Source organism: Melanerpes formicivorus, unplaced genomic scaffold (genome assembly GCF_026170545.1).
Source record: "Melanerpes formicivorus ecotype bairdi unplaced genomic scaffold, bMelFor1.0.p_v2 SCAF_14, whole genome shotgun sequence".
NCBI lineage: Eukaryota > Metazoa > Chordata > Aves > Piciformes > Picidae > Melanerpes > Melanerpes formicivorus.
Genome location: NW_027142366.1, coordinates 8,854,733 through 8,872,173, shown reverse-complemented (window position 1 = coordinate 8,872,173; position 17,441 = coordinate 8,854,733). Strand labels below are relative to the sequence as shown.

At 46.6% G+C, this 17,441-nt stretch overlaps 2 protein-coding genes across 3 annotated transcripts; both read right to left on the bottom strand.

The window, feature by feature from the left end:
- Positions 1-4,071: 4,071 nt before the first annotated feature.
- On the bottom strand, positions 4,072-8,545 carry RPS15A (ribosomal protein S15a). Its single transcript, XM_068146849.1, has 5 exons — positions 8,475-8,545; positions 7,195-7,332; positions 6,927-7,006; positions 5,387-5,472; positions 4,072-4,210 (listed from the first exon to the last, which is right to left on the bottom strand). The coding sequence occupies exons 2-5, from the start codon at positions 7,325-7,327 to the stop codon at positions 4,117-4,119; spliced, it is 393 nt and encodes a 130-aa protein (XP_068002950.1). The 5' UTR covers positions 7,328-7,332; positions 8,475-8,545; the 3' UTR covers positions 4,072-4,116.
- Positions 8,546-9,722: 1,177 nt separating this feature from the next.
- ARL6IP1 (ADP ribosylation factor like GTPase 6 interacting protein 1) lies at positions 9,723-15,990 on the bottom strand. Of its 2 annotated transcripts, none has more exons than XM_068146847.1 (6): positions 15,900-15,990; positions 13,710-13,843; positions 12,662-12,781; positions 11,714-11,831; positions 11,009-11,093; positions 9,723-10,771 (listed from the first exon to the last, which is right to left on the bottom strand). In XM_068146847.1, the coding sequence occupies exons 1-6, from the start codon at positions 15,933-15,935 to the stop codon at positions 10,653-10,655; spliced, it is 612 nt and encodes a 203-aa protein (XP_068002948.1). In that variant the 5' UTR covers positions 15,936-15,990; the 3' UTR covers positions 9,723-10,652. The 2 variants fall into 2 exon arrangements, with proteins under 2 accessions (XP_068002948.1, XP_068002949.1); XM_068146848.1 differs by lacking the exon at positions 15,900-15,990 and adding an exon at positions 14,081-14,131.
- Between the last annotated feature and the right edge of the window lie 1,451 nt (positions 15,991-17,441).

The window sequence follows — 17,441 nt, the reverse complement described above, 5'->3', positions numbered from 1 at the left end:
GGAGCAGAATTAAGAGAAAAATAGCTAATTCCTTCTTACCTCATGGCAGTACTTGGGCATGAGTGAGAACAGAGGCCACCAGCTTCTGAAACACCATGGCTCTGCTAGAATAAACCTCTGAAGCAAACTGTGGTTAAAACCATCCAGGTATTTCCTGAGAGCCTGATATTTGCATTAACTGGCAGCAAGACCCTCGATGACAGTCTTGTCTTAAAACCAAATGAGCTAAACAGCATTAGATGAAACACACCAAAAGCTTCTCATTTGAGGGCATGTAATTTCAAGGAGCAACTCTCATATAATGCCTTTGTCAGTGCCAGCTGCTTTCAAAACAAATGATGTCTCCTAGCCTCTACCATCAGCCCCATCTGCACATCCTGACACGTCCTTTAGCACACTCCCCGTTCCTGCAGCCAGGGACCCCACCCCAGCCACGAGCAACTTCTCATTCTTTCACTGCTGTCAAATAACTACCCAGTACCAAACCTGCTGGGGCAAGGTCTACCACCTCAATCACCACTTCAACCCGTTTTCTGTCCCAGTTTTCTGTGGCTCCACCACACACATCCTTGTCTGTCATTTCTGGCTTTCACCTAGGCTGCAGCAGGGGTGCAAGCATCACCAAGATAAGGGCTGTTCAGACCCCAGAGACCAAGGTTTAACTACTGTTTGAATTTCTATTGCAACTGGCACAAGTTTGAGAGATATAACACAGACTCCTTTCAGGGGGCAGAGCTGACTGAATTACCTGTAGCAGAAAACAAACAACAGGACAAGGAGCAGAAAGTACATTTCTCTCAAAGCCACTTGCATGCCCCTGGCTTTTTAGCCCACTGGCATATTTGAAGATCCATACCAATTCTCACCTCCCAGATCTTCAATCACCTCTACTGCATCAGACAGAAAAAGTTTTGTCTTTGTAGACCAGAGCAGAGTAGAGATCAGGATATTTAGCTCTGCAGAAGCAGCAGGGACGCCAGCAGCAATGCCAAAGCCCTCTTGGGGCTTCTCTCACACAGATTGCCCTCAGAATCCAGCGATTTGCAGCCGGCTGCTGCCATCTGTTGACAGCTTCCCACTGCGGTGCTGAGAGAGCCTTCGCCTGAGTGCACCACGACGCTTTCAACAGGTTGCATCCTGCTCTTCAACGGCATAATGAAACATGGCAGTCAGCACCTGGAAATACCCATCTCTGACAGCAGGAGTGACACCAAGCTGGACCCCACGGATGGGTCACCAACCCTCTCCCTACCACTTCTGATTTAGTGATTGTCACAACTCAAGAATCTACACCTTGAAGGGTCTGGAGGTGACACAATCACTTCCACACTTGTTCAGCATTATACTGCAGAGCATCCAGGACAGCATGAGAGGTAAAGCTTGCAAATTCAGGGGTTTGCAGCACAGATCTTCACCCTCCCAGTTTTCCCCACCTGAAGGTCATCTGCCTCTGTCCCACAGGGGACTCCTCCATCATTAATGCCACCTTTGCCCCACAGGTACCAAACACCTTCTCTAAACTGACACTGCCTTGACAGCCAGTTGCAATCCATACCACACTTCCAGCTTGGTGCCATTTTCTCTCACCTCTCTCTGTTAATCTTTTTATTACCCAAAGCAATCATTAACATTTACCTACAAACCGCTTTCCCAGCCCTCAGCTCAGAAAACATCACTATGGCTCCAACAAAAGACTCAACCACTTTCAGACTTTAAAGAGTTTCTGCAAACCCATTTAAAGCAGGCCCATTGCTGGCCACCTCATAACCCTGCATGTCAGCTTGCAAGACCCACTTCAGAAGTTCCCTGGATCTCAGCCAGCAGCAACTGCCCAGGAGCAAAGCTCACATCAGTAAGGTGCAAGTTCCAAGATGGTCTTACAAACTCAGACCAGTTGCATCAGATTCCACATGTAGTAAGCTGGGGTGGTTACACATTAACTGCACCATGGAAAAAGGCTCATCTGCTGCTGCATGCCTCCCTCTAAGTCATTCTTTCTACCTTGCAACCCCAATTTCTATTTAATAATTCTACAAAAGCCACCAGGCTGCCTTGTGAAATGAGCTGCCAGGGTATTTCAAACTGCTCCATCCAGAGATCAGCAATTCTCTTCCATCAGAAGCCTGTGATAGGGAAGGGCATACAGCCATGAACTGGGTCAGGAAAACTGGTGTGTAATGTCCTTTGTAATTGGCTTATAACGTGAATGTGAAACTGAAGGAAGCCTTCAAGTGTCACTGACTTTTGCCCACCAGGAAGCAGAAACACGTGCTGCATTCTGGTCTGACAACAATCAGGATTTTATGCCATGAGCAGCACCTTGGTATGACCTTCAGGGTTGTTCCCAGCAAGAAACACAAAAGCTTGTGTGTAACAGAGCTTATTACTGCAGAACTGTCTCCATTAAAGAGAGAAAAGCCCCAGTACCAAACTAGCTTGATTTGACAAGGAGGGGTCAATACAGACTTCTTTTGACTTCATAACTGCTCTTTGTCATTCAGCTTCCAGATCTTCATCTTCAGCTGAACAAATGCGTTTCCAGCTGAGCATACTGATCACATTTTGATGCCATCTACAACTCACAGGTTGTGACCTGGGACAACAGGCAAGCCAGCCTTCTGTTATTGCCCCTCTCTTCTCAGTCAGCTGCCAGTCTGTTTTTGGATGCTGGAGCACAGCACCACCATATTTACTGTAAGCACACTTTCACAGCTGTCTTCTTGCTCCTCAAAGAGCCATGAAAGCCAAGACCATGCTGCCTGTCTGCAAGAGTTAACTCATCATGAAGCTTTCCAGAGAGTTTTATCACCTTCAAGACACCATACTACATACTAAGCATCAGGACACCAAGGATAATTGTCTCCAGCTCTTTGTATCAGAACCACAAATTCAAGAGCTGCTTTAAAGTATGTTGAAACAAGCCAGGTGCATTTCAATAGGCTCCTTCCCAAGAGACTCCAAAGGAAAACAAGGCACTGGATTTCCAGCTGCTGACAAAGTACACCAGCCCAGAAGCTTGCTTCTCATTCCCTACCATCTGCATGTAGCTCTCCAGCTCAGAATTCACCTACTCTGTGTACTGCCTCAATTTTTTTTCAAGTACAAGATGGTGTTGTGCCTGAAACAAAGACCAACACACTTAGTATTTACTACCTGCAAGTTCAGATATCCTGATTTCCTCATTCCAAAAGACTTGAAGAAACCCTCAAGATATGTCTTCATGGCAATATGCCCAACAGCTGCACAGGAACCACCTTACCCAAAATTCTGACTTTTCAAAGACTTTCAGAGTAGAAATTACAAGAAAAACTATTCACCTCCCCAAGCTGCTTCTTACACTGCAAGATGTGGCACATCTGTGATCTCAAATCAAGCATCAACATCTTAATTATTCCACAATCCCACACCTCCTAACACTTTACACCATAACATCCCTTCTGGCAAAGCATCTCCCATTATTTAACCAAAAGGTATCACAGTATCACCAAGGTTAGAAGAGACCTCGAGGATCGAGTCCAACCTGTAACCACAGACCTCATGACTAAACCATGGCACCAAGTGCCACGTCCAATCCCCTCTTGAACACCTCCAGGGATGGTGACTCCACCACCTCCCTGGGCAGCCCATTCCAATGATGAATGACTCTCTCTGTGAAGAACTTTCTCCTCACCTTGAGCCTAAACTTCCCCTGGTGCAGCTTGAGACTGTGTCCCCTTGTTCTGGTGCTGGTTGCCTGGGAGAAGAGACCAACCCCGTCCTGACTACAACCACCTTTCAGCAGGTGCAACTATAGATTCACATAGATGCAACTAGAGAAACACAGGTATCTAACACCCAAGAGGTGATCACCCTGCAGCATAGCCAAGCATGCAGTTTAATATTGGAGCTCTCCTGCTGAGACTTCTGTGCAGTAAAGTGGTAAATATTGGGTATGTCTTATAATTAACAGCAGTAGAGTTGTGATCAGGCACAACGTGAAGCCCAAGCGTTTGAAGTTGGAGCTTAAGCTGTTACAAGCACTGTCACAGGTAGTGCTGGAAGCCACTGAAATACCAACTGGAAACACCAGAGTCCATTTGAACAATTTATTAGTATCCTCTTTTTTTTTTACAAGGTTTAGAAAAAGAATCCCAGGATTTTGCCTCCTGTGTGTTTTCGCCTAGCCTCCTCGTGGTCCATGATGCCAGCTGAGGTTGTCAGTACAATGTACCTGTTAAGAGAGACAAATCTTCAGTTTATTGGTTTGTTTCAGGTTCCTGCAGAGCTGACAGCACTAACTTCATTCCTGCACTGCAACACCAAGATCCCTCTCCCTAAGAATGGGCCTAGCAAACTGAGATCAGGTTACCATACAATGAAAAGAAACTTAGCACAAGTACAACTCTGCGGCGCACAAAGGATGTTCGCAGCCTGCTCTCCAAACATCTAAGTCTCAGCAAGAAGTTTTCTTGCGTCTTCCCAGTGTAAAGTCAGCTCAGCTGCTGTGGCAACAGCAGCTTTATAGTTCCTAGACAAAGTCTGCTTCTATTTTAAGCAGACATTTTTCTTCAGAGCAGGTAGAGTTGCCATGGTGCCAGACAGCTCCTCAGCTCCAAGTGCTTTATCTCTCAGTGTTTTGAACACTGTGCACTGATGGAGAGGGGGATCTGGATCTGGGCTGACAACTGAAGCAGCCTCAGTCATTGCTACTGCCAAAACCTGGTTTATCAGCACCTTCATCCACACTGCTCCACCTCTTGTGCCACCACTCTTTTTAAAATACTTTTAAAGGTATGACAAGACACACTAGTGAGCTATAGAGGTTCAGCTAAAGCAAGCAGCTTATCACTGCAGCTTTACCACAGAAATGACAAGGAATGGTTAATCTGCCTTTGACAGGACAGGCTGGCTGAGCCCCTGAAGACTCCTCTAGCTCTGTCATCCTGGTGCACTGAGATCTCTTACTCCAGTCAGTCAATTTTGGGAAAGAATAATACACTGCACAATGGCCAGACTTCTGTGTTACAGAGGTCTGTTTAACAGAGGCTCCAAGCATCTCATCACTTATTATCTGTATCTGGTCAATTTACACCATCACAAAGCTTAAATTTACATGACTGACTGTTCTCCTGTCTATAAATGGCCACTAACAGAGTTAAAACCAGTAAGAGAAGTTCTATTTTCCTGGTAAACTGCAGAAATACTAGGAATGAAAGTTTACCAAAGCTAGGCAAAAATAGTACTTGCTTAGCAGTGCCCCTTTAAAACTTCACATTGAAGAGGGACTTTTTAGATTGGTGCTGGTCAGAAAGGAAGTGTCAGGCCAATCTAACTCAGGCAGCAGGAAAGCATAAAGCACACCCCCCCAGTTTGACACAGGACAGATGTACCACTGCTCCATACTCACCCAAACTGACGTGAAGGCAGCAGGTTGTTCTGCCACTTTTCCAAATCCTTCAGCTGAACATCAAATCTGGGACTGATCACACCACACTATAAAACAGAATCCCATTACAAACTGGATTTGCACATTTGCCATTCCAATTCACTGGATGATAGAATTTAACAACTGCAATTAAAACCTATTTGGCAGCAAAAGACTGCATTGTGAAGAAGCTTACTCTGCTTCTCACAATGCAGAAGTGCCTCCCCTCAGCTGAGACCCTCACACAGCTATTCAGCTGCTCCTTCCTTAGCCTTGCCTCTTCTTCCTCCTTCCTTAAACAGAGGCACTTGCACTGCTGCCTAAGATAAACTAACAAATGGCTACACCTGGGAGAGCACAACAGCATATTACAAACCACTAAAAACTATCAAGCATCCCCTATCATCAAAAATCCACCAATTACTGAGGGATATTCTGCTTCTCATCATCATATACAGTCAGCAGAAAAGTACCTGTACATTGTAAACAAGGAGAAATTAGTGAAGTTTTCAAGTTAATCCTATTACTGACCACTACCAACCACCTCCAGTTGCCTCACTGGTTCCAATTATCTTCATAAATATCCAAGAGCAAAACAGAAGCACACTACCCTGCACGGATGCCCATTTCTCTCAACCAAGTAACTGTTCCCTTATTGCAGCTATTGAGAGAGACATTACACCCAGCTGCAACCTGGCAGGTCTGTGACCAGAGCATCCCAGAAGAGTGCAAGGAACACTCTACTCAGAGCTGGTGTAATGATTTTTATCAGACACATCACACTAGTTATTTGGGTAGTGTCAGAATTCTCTGCCTACTGTACTCCAAGCCATTTTCAGCTGCAATATTTGTTCACTATGGAGACTACCCCTAACTTATTTTAACCAAGTCTTTTTTCCTTTCTCTTTTTAATTTCTTTACCAAGGAAGCTTAACTGGAAACAATTATGCACATAAGTCATCACAGAACTAGACACCTGACCATTCTGTAACAAAAGCATTTCAAACATTTCCCAAACACCCATGAATACTCTGAATAGCCCAGGTACCTTAAAAGCACTAATTAACCTAACATTCAACTCTCCTTCAGCTGCAAGCCAAGCCCAACTAGTGCCAGCAAAAAGGCTTGTATTCTCAACATGTACACCTGTATTAAACACCAAGTGGGATACACTGTCCCTTAAAGCAAGTCTTCTGTATAGCTTAAACACCAAAGGACCTGAGAAACCACTGAGTAGCCAGGAAGCCTTTAAAGAGAGAGAGGCACAGTGCACTTGCAGACCTCCCTGAAAACATCTTCCATATTCAGAGTTTAAAACAAATGTAATGAGCCATCCATACCATTATGACTAGAGAAGTCAACAGGCATTTGCTAAGCACAGGTAGCACCCATATTACATGGAGCCAACACATAGCACCTTCTTAACAACTCATTCTTTCAGAACTGAAGTAGACAAACATTAAAAACCCCCTCTCATCTAAACACCTCCCTAGAGAAGTGAATTCAGGAAGACAAATCCTACCTTGTTGAGTCTGCCTGTGAGATTGACAACAATCTTCCCAGCTCTGTGATCATCAATTATCTCAAATTCACCAATGTAACCTGCAGAAGATGAGCAAACAGACACATTAAATACACAGCACTTCACTACGTTAATCCCACTCAGCAGCGAATTGTGCTGCACAAAGAAAGGCAAATCGCCCTGGGTCAGTCAAAGAGCACACGAACACAGGAGCATCCACAGAAGTCAGGAAGGAGGAACAGGTCAGCACTGCACGCTGGAGACTCACCGTGCTTCATCATGACGGTTAGGAAGCGGACTATGACCTTGGAGCAGGGCCTGATGAGGACCTGGCGTTTCCCACGTTTCTCTGCATTGTTGATGCTCTTGAGAGCATCGGCCAGAACGTTCATGCGCACCATGGTGCCTGCGGGCAAGACGAGAGGCAGTTGTGCACAACAGCCTTTCAGCACTTTCAGCATCGTTTTTTTTAGGGTTTATTTCAGATCTCAAAAGATCTAAGACTGACAGAAATCTACATTACACCGTAAAAATTGTCTTCAGGCTAATGAGGAGATCAAATCATGTACTCAGCTATGCTCAAGACGACTGACAGCTAGGCCGACAGGCTCGGAAGCCTGACACACTTAATCAAACTTGGCTTTATCAACACACACACATGGAGACTTAAAAGGCACCATCTAGACAACATTTCATCAGTAAAGCATCCTTCTCAGGTGAACTGCTGTGGCTTTTAAAACCCAATCTTATGGTACCACCACTGTTCAAAAACTAAGCATTGCATAGCACGACTGCAGCTGCGCTTGCTTATCCGCAAAAACCCTGCAGGATACAAGCACAGCACAGCACTCTGGAAACTTGAGCATTACCTTTTCATTCTCGTAGTAAAAACAAGAGTATCTGGACAAGACATGACACGGTAGTCACCTCCGTTAAGAGCCCGTGCATTGCCAGCACCAGCCAGGAAGGTGCTCCTGTTCTGGGCCGCAGGGTTATTCCCAAATCGGTCAGGTCTTGTAGCACAGGAGAGCTTTTGCCACTCAGCCAAAGGCCCTCAGACGAGCAGGCTGGCCAATTCCTATCCTCAGGGTGACTGCAGCCAAACCCCTAGTTCCGAAGGCCGCCCTTCTCCCAGAACCCTGCCCACCGCCCGCTCCCCAAGCCGTCCGCTACCTCCTCTCAGGCCTCGATGCACGATCCTCACTCCCTTAAGTCTGCAGACTACGCGGCCCAGGTCCCCCAAGTTCTGCCCCGCCCGGCTTCCCAGAGCACTGGCCCGGGCCTGGCTGCCGCCCGCGTTAGCCTCCACCCTCGACTCCCGCCCTGCATGTTTGCAGAGAGCAGAGCCACAGGCAGGAGTGTTTCCCCCCACCCTCCACTCCAGAGGCTCCAAAAAGTGCTAGGAGAGACGCTGGCAGCTCAAAATTGGCCAGTCCGGTCAGGCACATCCTCATAGCCCCGGCGAGGCTAACAGAGACGACCACAGGGCTCGGATGGCACCGGGAAGCGGCGGATGGCAACCGGGACACCGCAACACTCCCAACTCACCGGTGCAGCAAGATGGCGGAAAAGGAAGAGGCCGGGCGCCCGCGCGGAATTATGGGAGGGCCATGGGCGCGAGGTGCCGCGAGTCACCCACCAGATCTCGCGAGACTTCACGACGGTAAGCGACTCGGACCAGGCCTGGTTATTCTCATTGGTCGAGAGCCTCTTTCGCACTTCCTGAGCGACGCTGCAGCCGGGTTCCCATGGCAACCACCACGCTTCGCAGCGAGCCAGAGCACCGCAGGGCGGGAAGGATGAAAAGCGTGGAGCCGGGCAGTTTGCGCTCCCCGAGACCTGCGGGATCCGTAGCGCAGCGTAGACGTCTGCGCGGCTTTCAGCGGCCACTACAGGCCACGCACCGACCTACCCCCCCTCCCCCATGGCTAACCACGGAAAGCAGGTTCCCCGGCAGGGAAAAACTACAACCAGAAACCAACCCATCCGCGAGAACAAAAGGGCCTTGATAGAGCCGTTCCTGTAGTTCTGCATTTCAGAGGGCAGCGGGAAGCACCTCTCATCTTTTCAAGTGGTTTTCCACAAGACCGAACACAACAGAGGATTTCCTCAAATATCTGACTTCCCCTGAGGTTTGGATGGGGATATGCATGCTTGAGAAGAGTGTAACCACAGCAGCCCTATCATGGAGGAATCTGAAGGCCAGGAGTGATCAAAGCTGCACCAAGCAGTTGTGTTCCTGCTTAGCTTAACCCAGGAAGACATCTCGCAGAACTCTAACAGCAAACATACAGCACCCTAAACCAGTGTTGAGATGGCGGTAGAGGGGCTGCCATCAGCTCTCCCCCAGACATCTTTGTGACCTTGCAGTGTTACTGCTGGCCTTCAACGTCCAGCACTTCTACCAGTGACAGCCAGTACAGAGCACATCCAAATCACAGCTTCAAGATCACAGCGTAGCACCTCCCAACAGTTCAGATCTACTGCCAAGCTTGGGGTCTGATTTGCCCACAACACATCACTTGAATCAGCTGCAGGTGACATGGCTGCCTCACCCCTCTGCAGCAGGACCTGCCAGGGTACTGCCACAGTTGAGGAGTTTTACTGCTCACAGTGAGCTGCCTCAAACCGGAGGTGTTGTTCTGCAAGGACACTGCATGGATCACCCCACAGAGCTAACACCACCATTCCCAGCATCTCGCCTTGAGAGACTCATTTACACCATTTTCTATAGATCTACAAAGAGCAAGTCTTAGAGAAGGTTTTTTTTTTACTGTGTATTTACCTATTCAACAATTACAACAGACACTGAAGAGAGTTTATTTTTAAAACAGTAAACTTTCAAAATGCATTAACACAGGTTTTAGCTTTTTAAAGAAAACAAGTTCAGTTTTTAAAAAAGGAAGGAGAGGTCATAGAAAAAAAGCACAACCAATACAGACAGGCTTATTTACAGAGACAAACCTAGCATCATCAAGGTGATTCTGTATAGACACAACATTCATAAAACCAAAGGTGCTACATGGCTCCATGGCAACAGCAGTTTTCAGGACAATCAGCTGTTAAGGTAACACACACCTTAACTCTTTTTCTACAGTCTCAGTGCAATGAGTTGAAGTTTACACTACAGCTAGGTAACTGAACTACAGATTTATATATTCCAGACCCCTATTCACAGATAATCAGGTATATGCAGCCAAAAAAAGCAAACAGAATCAGTGAGACAAAGGGATCATCAACTGCCCTGCTTTCGGGTATGCATCCTCAGCTATGATCATTCCTACTCGGCTCATTGTCCTCCCTCCACAAGGATCAGTAGTAACAAACCTCCAAGAAGTGTAAGCTTTCAGAACTGCTTTTTGTACTTGCTGTACCCACAAATTAATTATCAGTGGAACTATCCCAGCTACTGTTATCACCCATTACCATGCTGATGGTTTTGGGTTGAGCTGGAGTATTTATTTACAGGGCCTCTTAGTTAAGCTCTGTACACCAAAGGTCAGGATCTTCCACGTAAGAGCAGCTGCAGGCTGCAGAACCCCAGTGAGCACAGTGAGAGACACAAACCCACAGCAGTTGCTAGAGTGGCATTTTCACTTCATCAGAGAGCCAATTAAAAGAAAAAAAAGCCAGTGAGCAATACAACTTCTATTGTCTTAATTATACATTAATTCTTAAAACTGATCCCAAAGAAACCTTTTACAAGAGTGAACAGCACTTCAGTCTTCATTCATTTTTCTTTTCCTTGTGCTTAAGAAGTTTGTTTATCTCCCTTTTGGCCATTCCAACATACTTTGTAATGATCCCATGCTGATTTAGTCCAGGAAACAGCAACAAGAAACTTACTAGAGAAGAAAAAAAAAAGTAAACAGAAAGAATTAATGAATGTTCCTTCACCAAGCTCCTGTCACCTTGCAATGCCATACTGCTCTTAAATCCCAGTAACCCACTGAAAACATTACAATAACCCTGCAACAAAAAAATGTCACCACACCCATGCAATCAATCATTCCTTCTACCAGCACCCTACCATTTCAAGCAGCTAACAGAAAAGCTGTTTCTTTTGTGTGCTGCACACTTACCAATAAGGTAAGTCAGAAAGAGATTGTGAACTTGCTGTCCAATCCAGGCAACCACGGCAAGAGAAAACAACATGGTCATGAAGTACTAAAAAATGCAAAGGGGACAGTTATCACAGACCTGTTGGGAGATCTCTGCCTTCAATATCCTGCAACACACCAACATTTAAAACTGGAAATTTGCTGGCTCTTCCACAACAAACCCATGTCAAAGGCTTGAGATGACAGCCTACACTGGTATGTTCTCATTTATATTTTCAGAACATTTGTTTCACAGGATGCTTTTCTGTCCAGATATCCTTTCCTGTCACACTACATCATCCCCACTGATACAACTTCAGCCTCACACAGAACCCTAAGTTGTTTTCACCACAGTTAGCTCAGCAGCTGATATACCTAAGCTAAGACTTTTTGTGTTTGCTGGAAACAAGCTGTTTCCAAAACCTGACCTATACCAAGAAACCCAGTTTAGCTTTATCTTCTCATCAAGGAAATGCTCCTAAGTGAACAGCAGTGCAAGTCTGAAATCAGGCATCTTGCCACTCCAGGTTTGAATAAGATGTGACTGGCACCGAGTCACAGCCAGAACTGCTGGTTCTGATTTGAATTACCACTTTATTCAGGCACATGCCTTGATAAAATACTCAATACCAAACAAAACACATTAAATCTCTACAACAACAGAGATGAACTCCTAGAACTTGCTACCATTTTAGGCTTCTCTTCCTTCAGCGTGAAGAGACGTTTCCACCAGCCCACAATTCGGCGACGAGACTTTACCAGATTGCCACAGATCTCATGAAATCTTTGCTGCTGTTCTGTAGTCCTAGAAGAAAGAAGCCAGGAGGGAGAATTCAAGATTCCATCTGAAATTGAAGAAGTGTCCTACAGCATTTTTCCAGTAGTTAAATTTTATTTAGTACTTATCCTGGCATTTGCTACAGCATTGCAGCTGCCCATGTAATTTTTCCATACACTGACCTTCCCCCAATTTACCCCCAAGAGAACCATATCCACACTGGCCAACTGCTCACTTTATCTGATAAGTGTGATACACACAAGTAATACTCACATGATACCAGTGTCCATTATTAGACACAGACGTTTATCCACTGGTCATCTCAAAGCAGACACACTAAAATTCACTTTTAACTTAAAATGTAGTTGAAACAAGGTTCTCTCCTTAGACAAGCCTTGCCTCTTCCCCCAGTCTGTTTCAAATCACTTATGACCACTCTCTGCATTACCTTTTTCCTTCATCCTCTTTACCCCTGCAACTCCTTCCAAGCACGTAATCTAACACCCTTCTTCACCATTTTAGTTCTAAGTATCTATTATCCTTTAATTACTAAAAACTAGTTTATAGCAGAACTAACTAGAATCCTTAATGGAGGACAAATAATGTGCTCATGCCTTCAAAAAATCTTATTTTTCTAGAAGAGAAGGAACATAAAGGTAGGTTGTAGCAGCTATCTTTCATAAAAAGAATGAAGGACATCTTACTACTGTCCTCGCTTCATGCATTACAGAAATTGCTGATCTCTTACTACAATGACTCTATAAGGTTCCTGTTTGATATTTGCAAGTCAGACATCCATTTTGATAAAGTTCAGTCATATACACTCAGGAAACTGTTTAAATTCAAGTTTTCCTCACCATTTATTGGAGCCAAAGATTCTAGGTGCAAGAGCAGGAACAAGATAATCAGCCAAGCAGAGGAACATAACGAAACAGGAGACACCTGAAAGAACACTTGGGTCCAAATAGTAAATCATCCTGCAGAAAGAAGATAACAGAAGTGACTGCTGGATGAAGTACCAACTCAGAACATAATTCAACACAAGATCTTTCCTACTGTAATCACAGCTTTTGTAATAGAATACCCTGCAGTGCATGCAGTTACTGCTTCTAAAAGTGACTTTGAGTTTTCATTCCACTATTCTCCAGCTCCCATACAACTCCTGCCAGCCAGAAGAGTGATTATTCCTGCCTGGTGCTTAAACAGTTATTTTTGTAACTACCCTCTTCTTACTCCAAAATCACCTGCTGGCATGTACACTTATCAGTAACAAGGCAGGCTAGGGTCACCCTGACTGCTACCATGTTACATAAAAGTAGGTACGAGCGCCTTCAGCCAGCCGGTTCTGCTGGCAACATGCCCCTACCCTGCTGACTGAAAGTTACCTGCATCCTTCCCCTCCTTTCTCAGAAGGCAGGGCAGAGAATGTCAAAACCCAAGCTGTGCAAAAGTGACTGAACTCATCCCAAACAGAACAATATACAGGACAGGGAAACGTGCCCTACAAAAACAAGATTTCCATAATGATGTTGCTGGGGGAAAAAAACAGCCAAAGGAGATAACCAGATTTGACTAAGAAACAGGATCCAAAGGATGATGGCAGAACATGAACACACCACAATGAACATACAGCTGAACAGGGTAAAAAAACTACAGCGACCATTACTGGCAAACAGCTTGTGCAGAAAGCTCTGCCTTCTCCTCTGAGGAGGATGTCTCCTGTTAGTTCCTGTTCTCAGTACTCAAGGTTTTTCTTTTCAGGAAAGTGCTCACACATTCAGAAACAACACCTGGAGTAAAAGCCTTCCTGTTAGATTTTTTTTTAAGGTGCCTTACTAGTTTACTGAATAGGTTTGCTACCAGCCATGAAATGGCTGTTCAAGGCTCACTCCACAAGCTACTTACAGAAAGGAAAAAGAAACCACGCTCATGAGCGCCAGGGGGAACCAGGCTCTCTCCCAGCGAAGGACTTTATCAGTCAGCAGAATCACTTCTCCCCATCCTTGTAACTGCTCTTCCAAGCTTGCAGTTTCTGAAGCCTACAAAAAGAGAAGAATACCCTTTTATTACTACCCACAGTATCAAATTGATTCTCACATCCAGAGTAGCTACAAAAAGCGTCGTAATTAAGTCCCCAACTGAGCACCTGAGAAATTACATTACCAATAACACCGTAAGCTTCGTACTAAGTTCTGACATTTGAACTATGATACATTCAGAATTAAGATCCTAACAAAGTAGCAGTGCATGTTATTAAACCCAGTGATGCCTCCTACCAGATTCTGCCAAGGTGCTGTCTCCCAGTCTCCCATTTATGGTACTCCCTTCCCTGAGATTAGTAGAAAGTCAAGTTCTGAACTCTAGCTAAAACCTCTCAAGTTTTCAGTGTCAACACCTGCAAAATAGCAAGATGAGAGCTATTTAAAATAGATGTGCTTTCAAAGACAACTCCACTATACTAAACTGAAGCTTTCTAGTTGCTGCCTAGCAACTTTTTTATTATTATTGTTTGTAAAATGAATAAAAACTCAGAATCCACAGTAAAGGGAAGCTACCCAATGATGGCACTTGGACTGCAAAGCTTTTCCACAGGTAGCCCAAGACAGTCAGCCTTCAAATTCCTCTTCCTGTATTATTCCTGTATGCCTCTCCACACATTTTCTGCAAGCAGGCCCTATCAAGTACAGCATTAGCTCGCTAAGGTATCTCAGAGATTACAAAACCCAGGCAACCATGAACAGAACCACTCACTGCCCAAGTACTGTGAGGTGAAAAGTCAGCAAGACCTGCACACGTGCTGGACAGAGACAGCGGAATAAATTTCATTCTCAGCTGTCTGCTACATTTAAATGAGACACCTGACACCACTAGAATAACAAAGACAGCTGAGTGTGGCTATAACAGTAAAGAATAGTTTTCTTGTGTGATACCATTGGAAACTATGTGAAAACTACAGCTCGGGATGGAATAACAACAACAAAAGAGTAGGAAACTATCTGACACGCTGCTGAAGACCTTCCAGTTATTTTATCTGTTGTGCTCATGTTAGGAACACAAACTGTCACATGCAGGAGGAGAAAAAAAGGGCTGCCTTTCTCCAGAAGGTGTTTTATGACAAACTGCTTTGCTCTATTACCCATGACTTCATTTAACATCATGAGCAAGAGAAAACTGAATGGGAATCACACTGGAACAAAGCAGTGTTACAAAGAGCAGCCTGCCTTCATCAGCCTAGAAGACAATCACTGCAAGTTGTTTTCCCATTAGGGGAGAAGTCAACACTATCTTCATTCCAAAGCCCAAGCATCCAAACTGCTTGTTCACTGATCGAGTTTCCATAGAAAGCAACTTCTGCGCTCCCCCTCTCCGGCAGTGCCGCCCTGCGCACTTCTGCAGAACTCCCAACCTCCCACCGCTGCGCTGCTCAGCGTCTGGCTGTGCCCGCCAGGCTGAGCGCCCCGCGCAAGGGACGGCACCGGCCAGCGCTGGCTTCCCTTCCGCACCCCTCACTCGCTTCCACAGCGATCTCCCCGCTTCCCACGGCAGACGTTCACTACTCGCCATAAACAGACACAGCCTTGCACTCAACGATTTTCAGCATTCAAGCCCACCCTTGGCATAATTAATTAAGCTAAGCTCATCATCCAGCTTCTGACCCTCTCCTGCATCACTGACACAGCACACAGGATGCTGAAACGCGAAGAGCTGAGGGTGAAGCGCAAGCCCCGCACACCAGGTAAAGCCAAGCGTTATTGTTAGCTCCTTCCTGCGAGCAGCACAAGAGCCCTGCCCGCCCCCGGGGACGGCACAGGGCAGCCTCCTCAAACTCAGCCTCACCAGGCCCTCAGGCATGAGCCGAGCCCTGCACGGGAACCCTTCACAAGCAGAAGCGAGCGCAGGAAGGGAATGCGCCCGCGCCGCACAAGCTCCCGGCCCGAACCGGCCCTCCCCAGCCGCTGCCAGGCCTGGCTCCTCCACCTCCCGCAGCGCCGGTAGGGCCGAGCGGCCGCCAGCTTTCCCCAGCCACAGGGAAACAAAGCACACGCCTGCCGCCAGCCCCAGAGGGGCCGCTCGGCCCAGCGCCGCCGCCCTCACCAGCTGGTAGACGCTGTTGTTGTCACCCTCCGCCATCTTGCGCTGCCGCACACCGCCGCCCCCTCCCGCGCCGCGCCGCCGCCCTTTATAGCCTCCGCGGCTCCTCGCGGCACTCTGACTGGCCCTCTCGAAATCAGATGGGCCAATCCCAGAGCACCTGTCGCGGCACAGCGGCAGCCGGTTGGATGGTGGGATTCGAATAGCAACAGCCACCCAATCGGCGTGGAGCCGCCGCGCCTTCTCCTCTCCGTCGCAATGCGACTGCGGCCGGAGCGGGCGTTGGGGGGTGGCTGCCTCCGGGTCGGCGGTTGAGGCGGGCAGGGGCTGGGGTGACCCTGGCCAGGGAAAGAGTGTGACAGGCCTGGCCCAGGCAGCTTCGGGCTAGCGCCGGGGAGGCGTCACGCCTGCAGCCCAGACCGAGTTAGCAACGCCGCCCTCGCCGGAGTGATAAGAGAGGCAGATAATAGAAGCACCTCCCCACCGCGCTTTGTGTCTTTCAGAGGCTGTAGCAGCATGGTATGACACAGGAAGAAGGCACTAAGATGTATTTATATTTTCTGACTCGACAAGTGTTTCAGTCACACGTGTTAATGAGCTTAAGCCTAGGCCCTGGGGTGCAAAACCCTCCCAAAATAAGGACAAAGAAAACATCTTGTCAGTTTGGGCACCAGAACAGCTCCTCAGCTTGATGGAAAAGATAAAGACGACACTGTAAAGCAAAACCAGAGCTGTACTGAAGTGTGTACTCTTCTAGAGGGTGCTTTTCACACACCTTCAAGGTTGTATGTAAAGAGCAGAAAACTTAAGGAACTTTCATTTACATGTTGCTAAAAGCCAGGAGCAATAGGTAAAAAAAGAGTCCACCCTCCATAATTTTAGCATGGCAAAGCTCAACCAAAATCTAGTTTTGTAAGGAAGCAGTGCCAGCAATAATTTGGACCAGTCTTTTGAAGAAGTGGGAACAGACATGGTACATCTGGCAAAAGCTCCTCCTTTAGCTATTACATGGGATCAGCCAGCTCCTGCTTTCCTTGGTTTGCATGATTCTCACCACAAAACCAGAAGCACTTACCAGGTGTTGCCATCAGCTCCAAATGCTTTCATTTACTTCTTTCCAGCCACTATCAACTGCCAGCTCCCACACCACTTCACTTACAGATTTTTCCCACCCTAGAGAGCCCACAGAGGGACAGTTCCCTTAAGTGTTTCTCCACAGCTCAGAGGGGCAGAAAGAAACTTAAGCCTTGCAGAATGTCCTCACTGCTCAGAAACACCAGAGATGGGCCACTGTGATGCAGAGAACAGCATGGGGCCCTGCCCTGCTACTCCCCACCTTCACAGAAAGACAAAAACGTTCAGGTTGGAAAAGACCCTCGGGAGCATCAAGTCCAACCAAAAACCCTCCTCTTCAAAGTTCACCCCTAAAAAATATCCCCAACCACCGCATCTAAATGACTTTTAAACACAGGGTTGGTGACTCAACCACCTCCTTGGGCAGCCCATTCCAATGCCTGACCACTCTTTCTGTGGTCTTCCTCACTA

Coding starts and splice junctions, on each gene's coding strand:
- RPS15A (XM_068146849.1), bottom strand. CDS start 7,327: ATGGTGCGCATGAACGTTCTGGCCGATGCTCTCAAGAGCATCAACAAT. Junction 5,473..6,926: donor TCACAGGCAGACTCAACAAG/GTAGGATTTGTC, acceptor TCTGTTTTATAG/TGTGGTGTGATCAGTCCCAG. Junction 4,211..5,386: donor CTGCCTTCACGTCAGTTTGG/GTGAGTATGGAG, acceptor CTCTCTTAACAG/GTACATTGTACTGACAACCT.
- ARL6IP1 (XM_068146847.1), bottom strand. CDS start 15,935: ATGGCGGAGGGTGACAACAACAGCGTCTACCAGCTG. Junction 13,844..15,899: donor ACAACAGCGTCTACCAGCTG/GTGAGGGCGGCG, acceptor CTCTTTTTGTAG/GCTTCAGAAACTGCAAGCTT. Junction 11,832..12,661: donor ATCTTTGGCTCCAATAAATG/GTGAGGAAAACT, acceptor TCTTTCTTCTAG/GACTACAGAACAGCAGCAAA.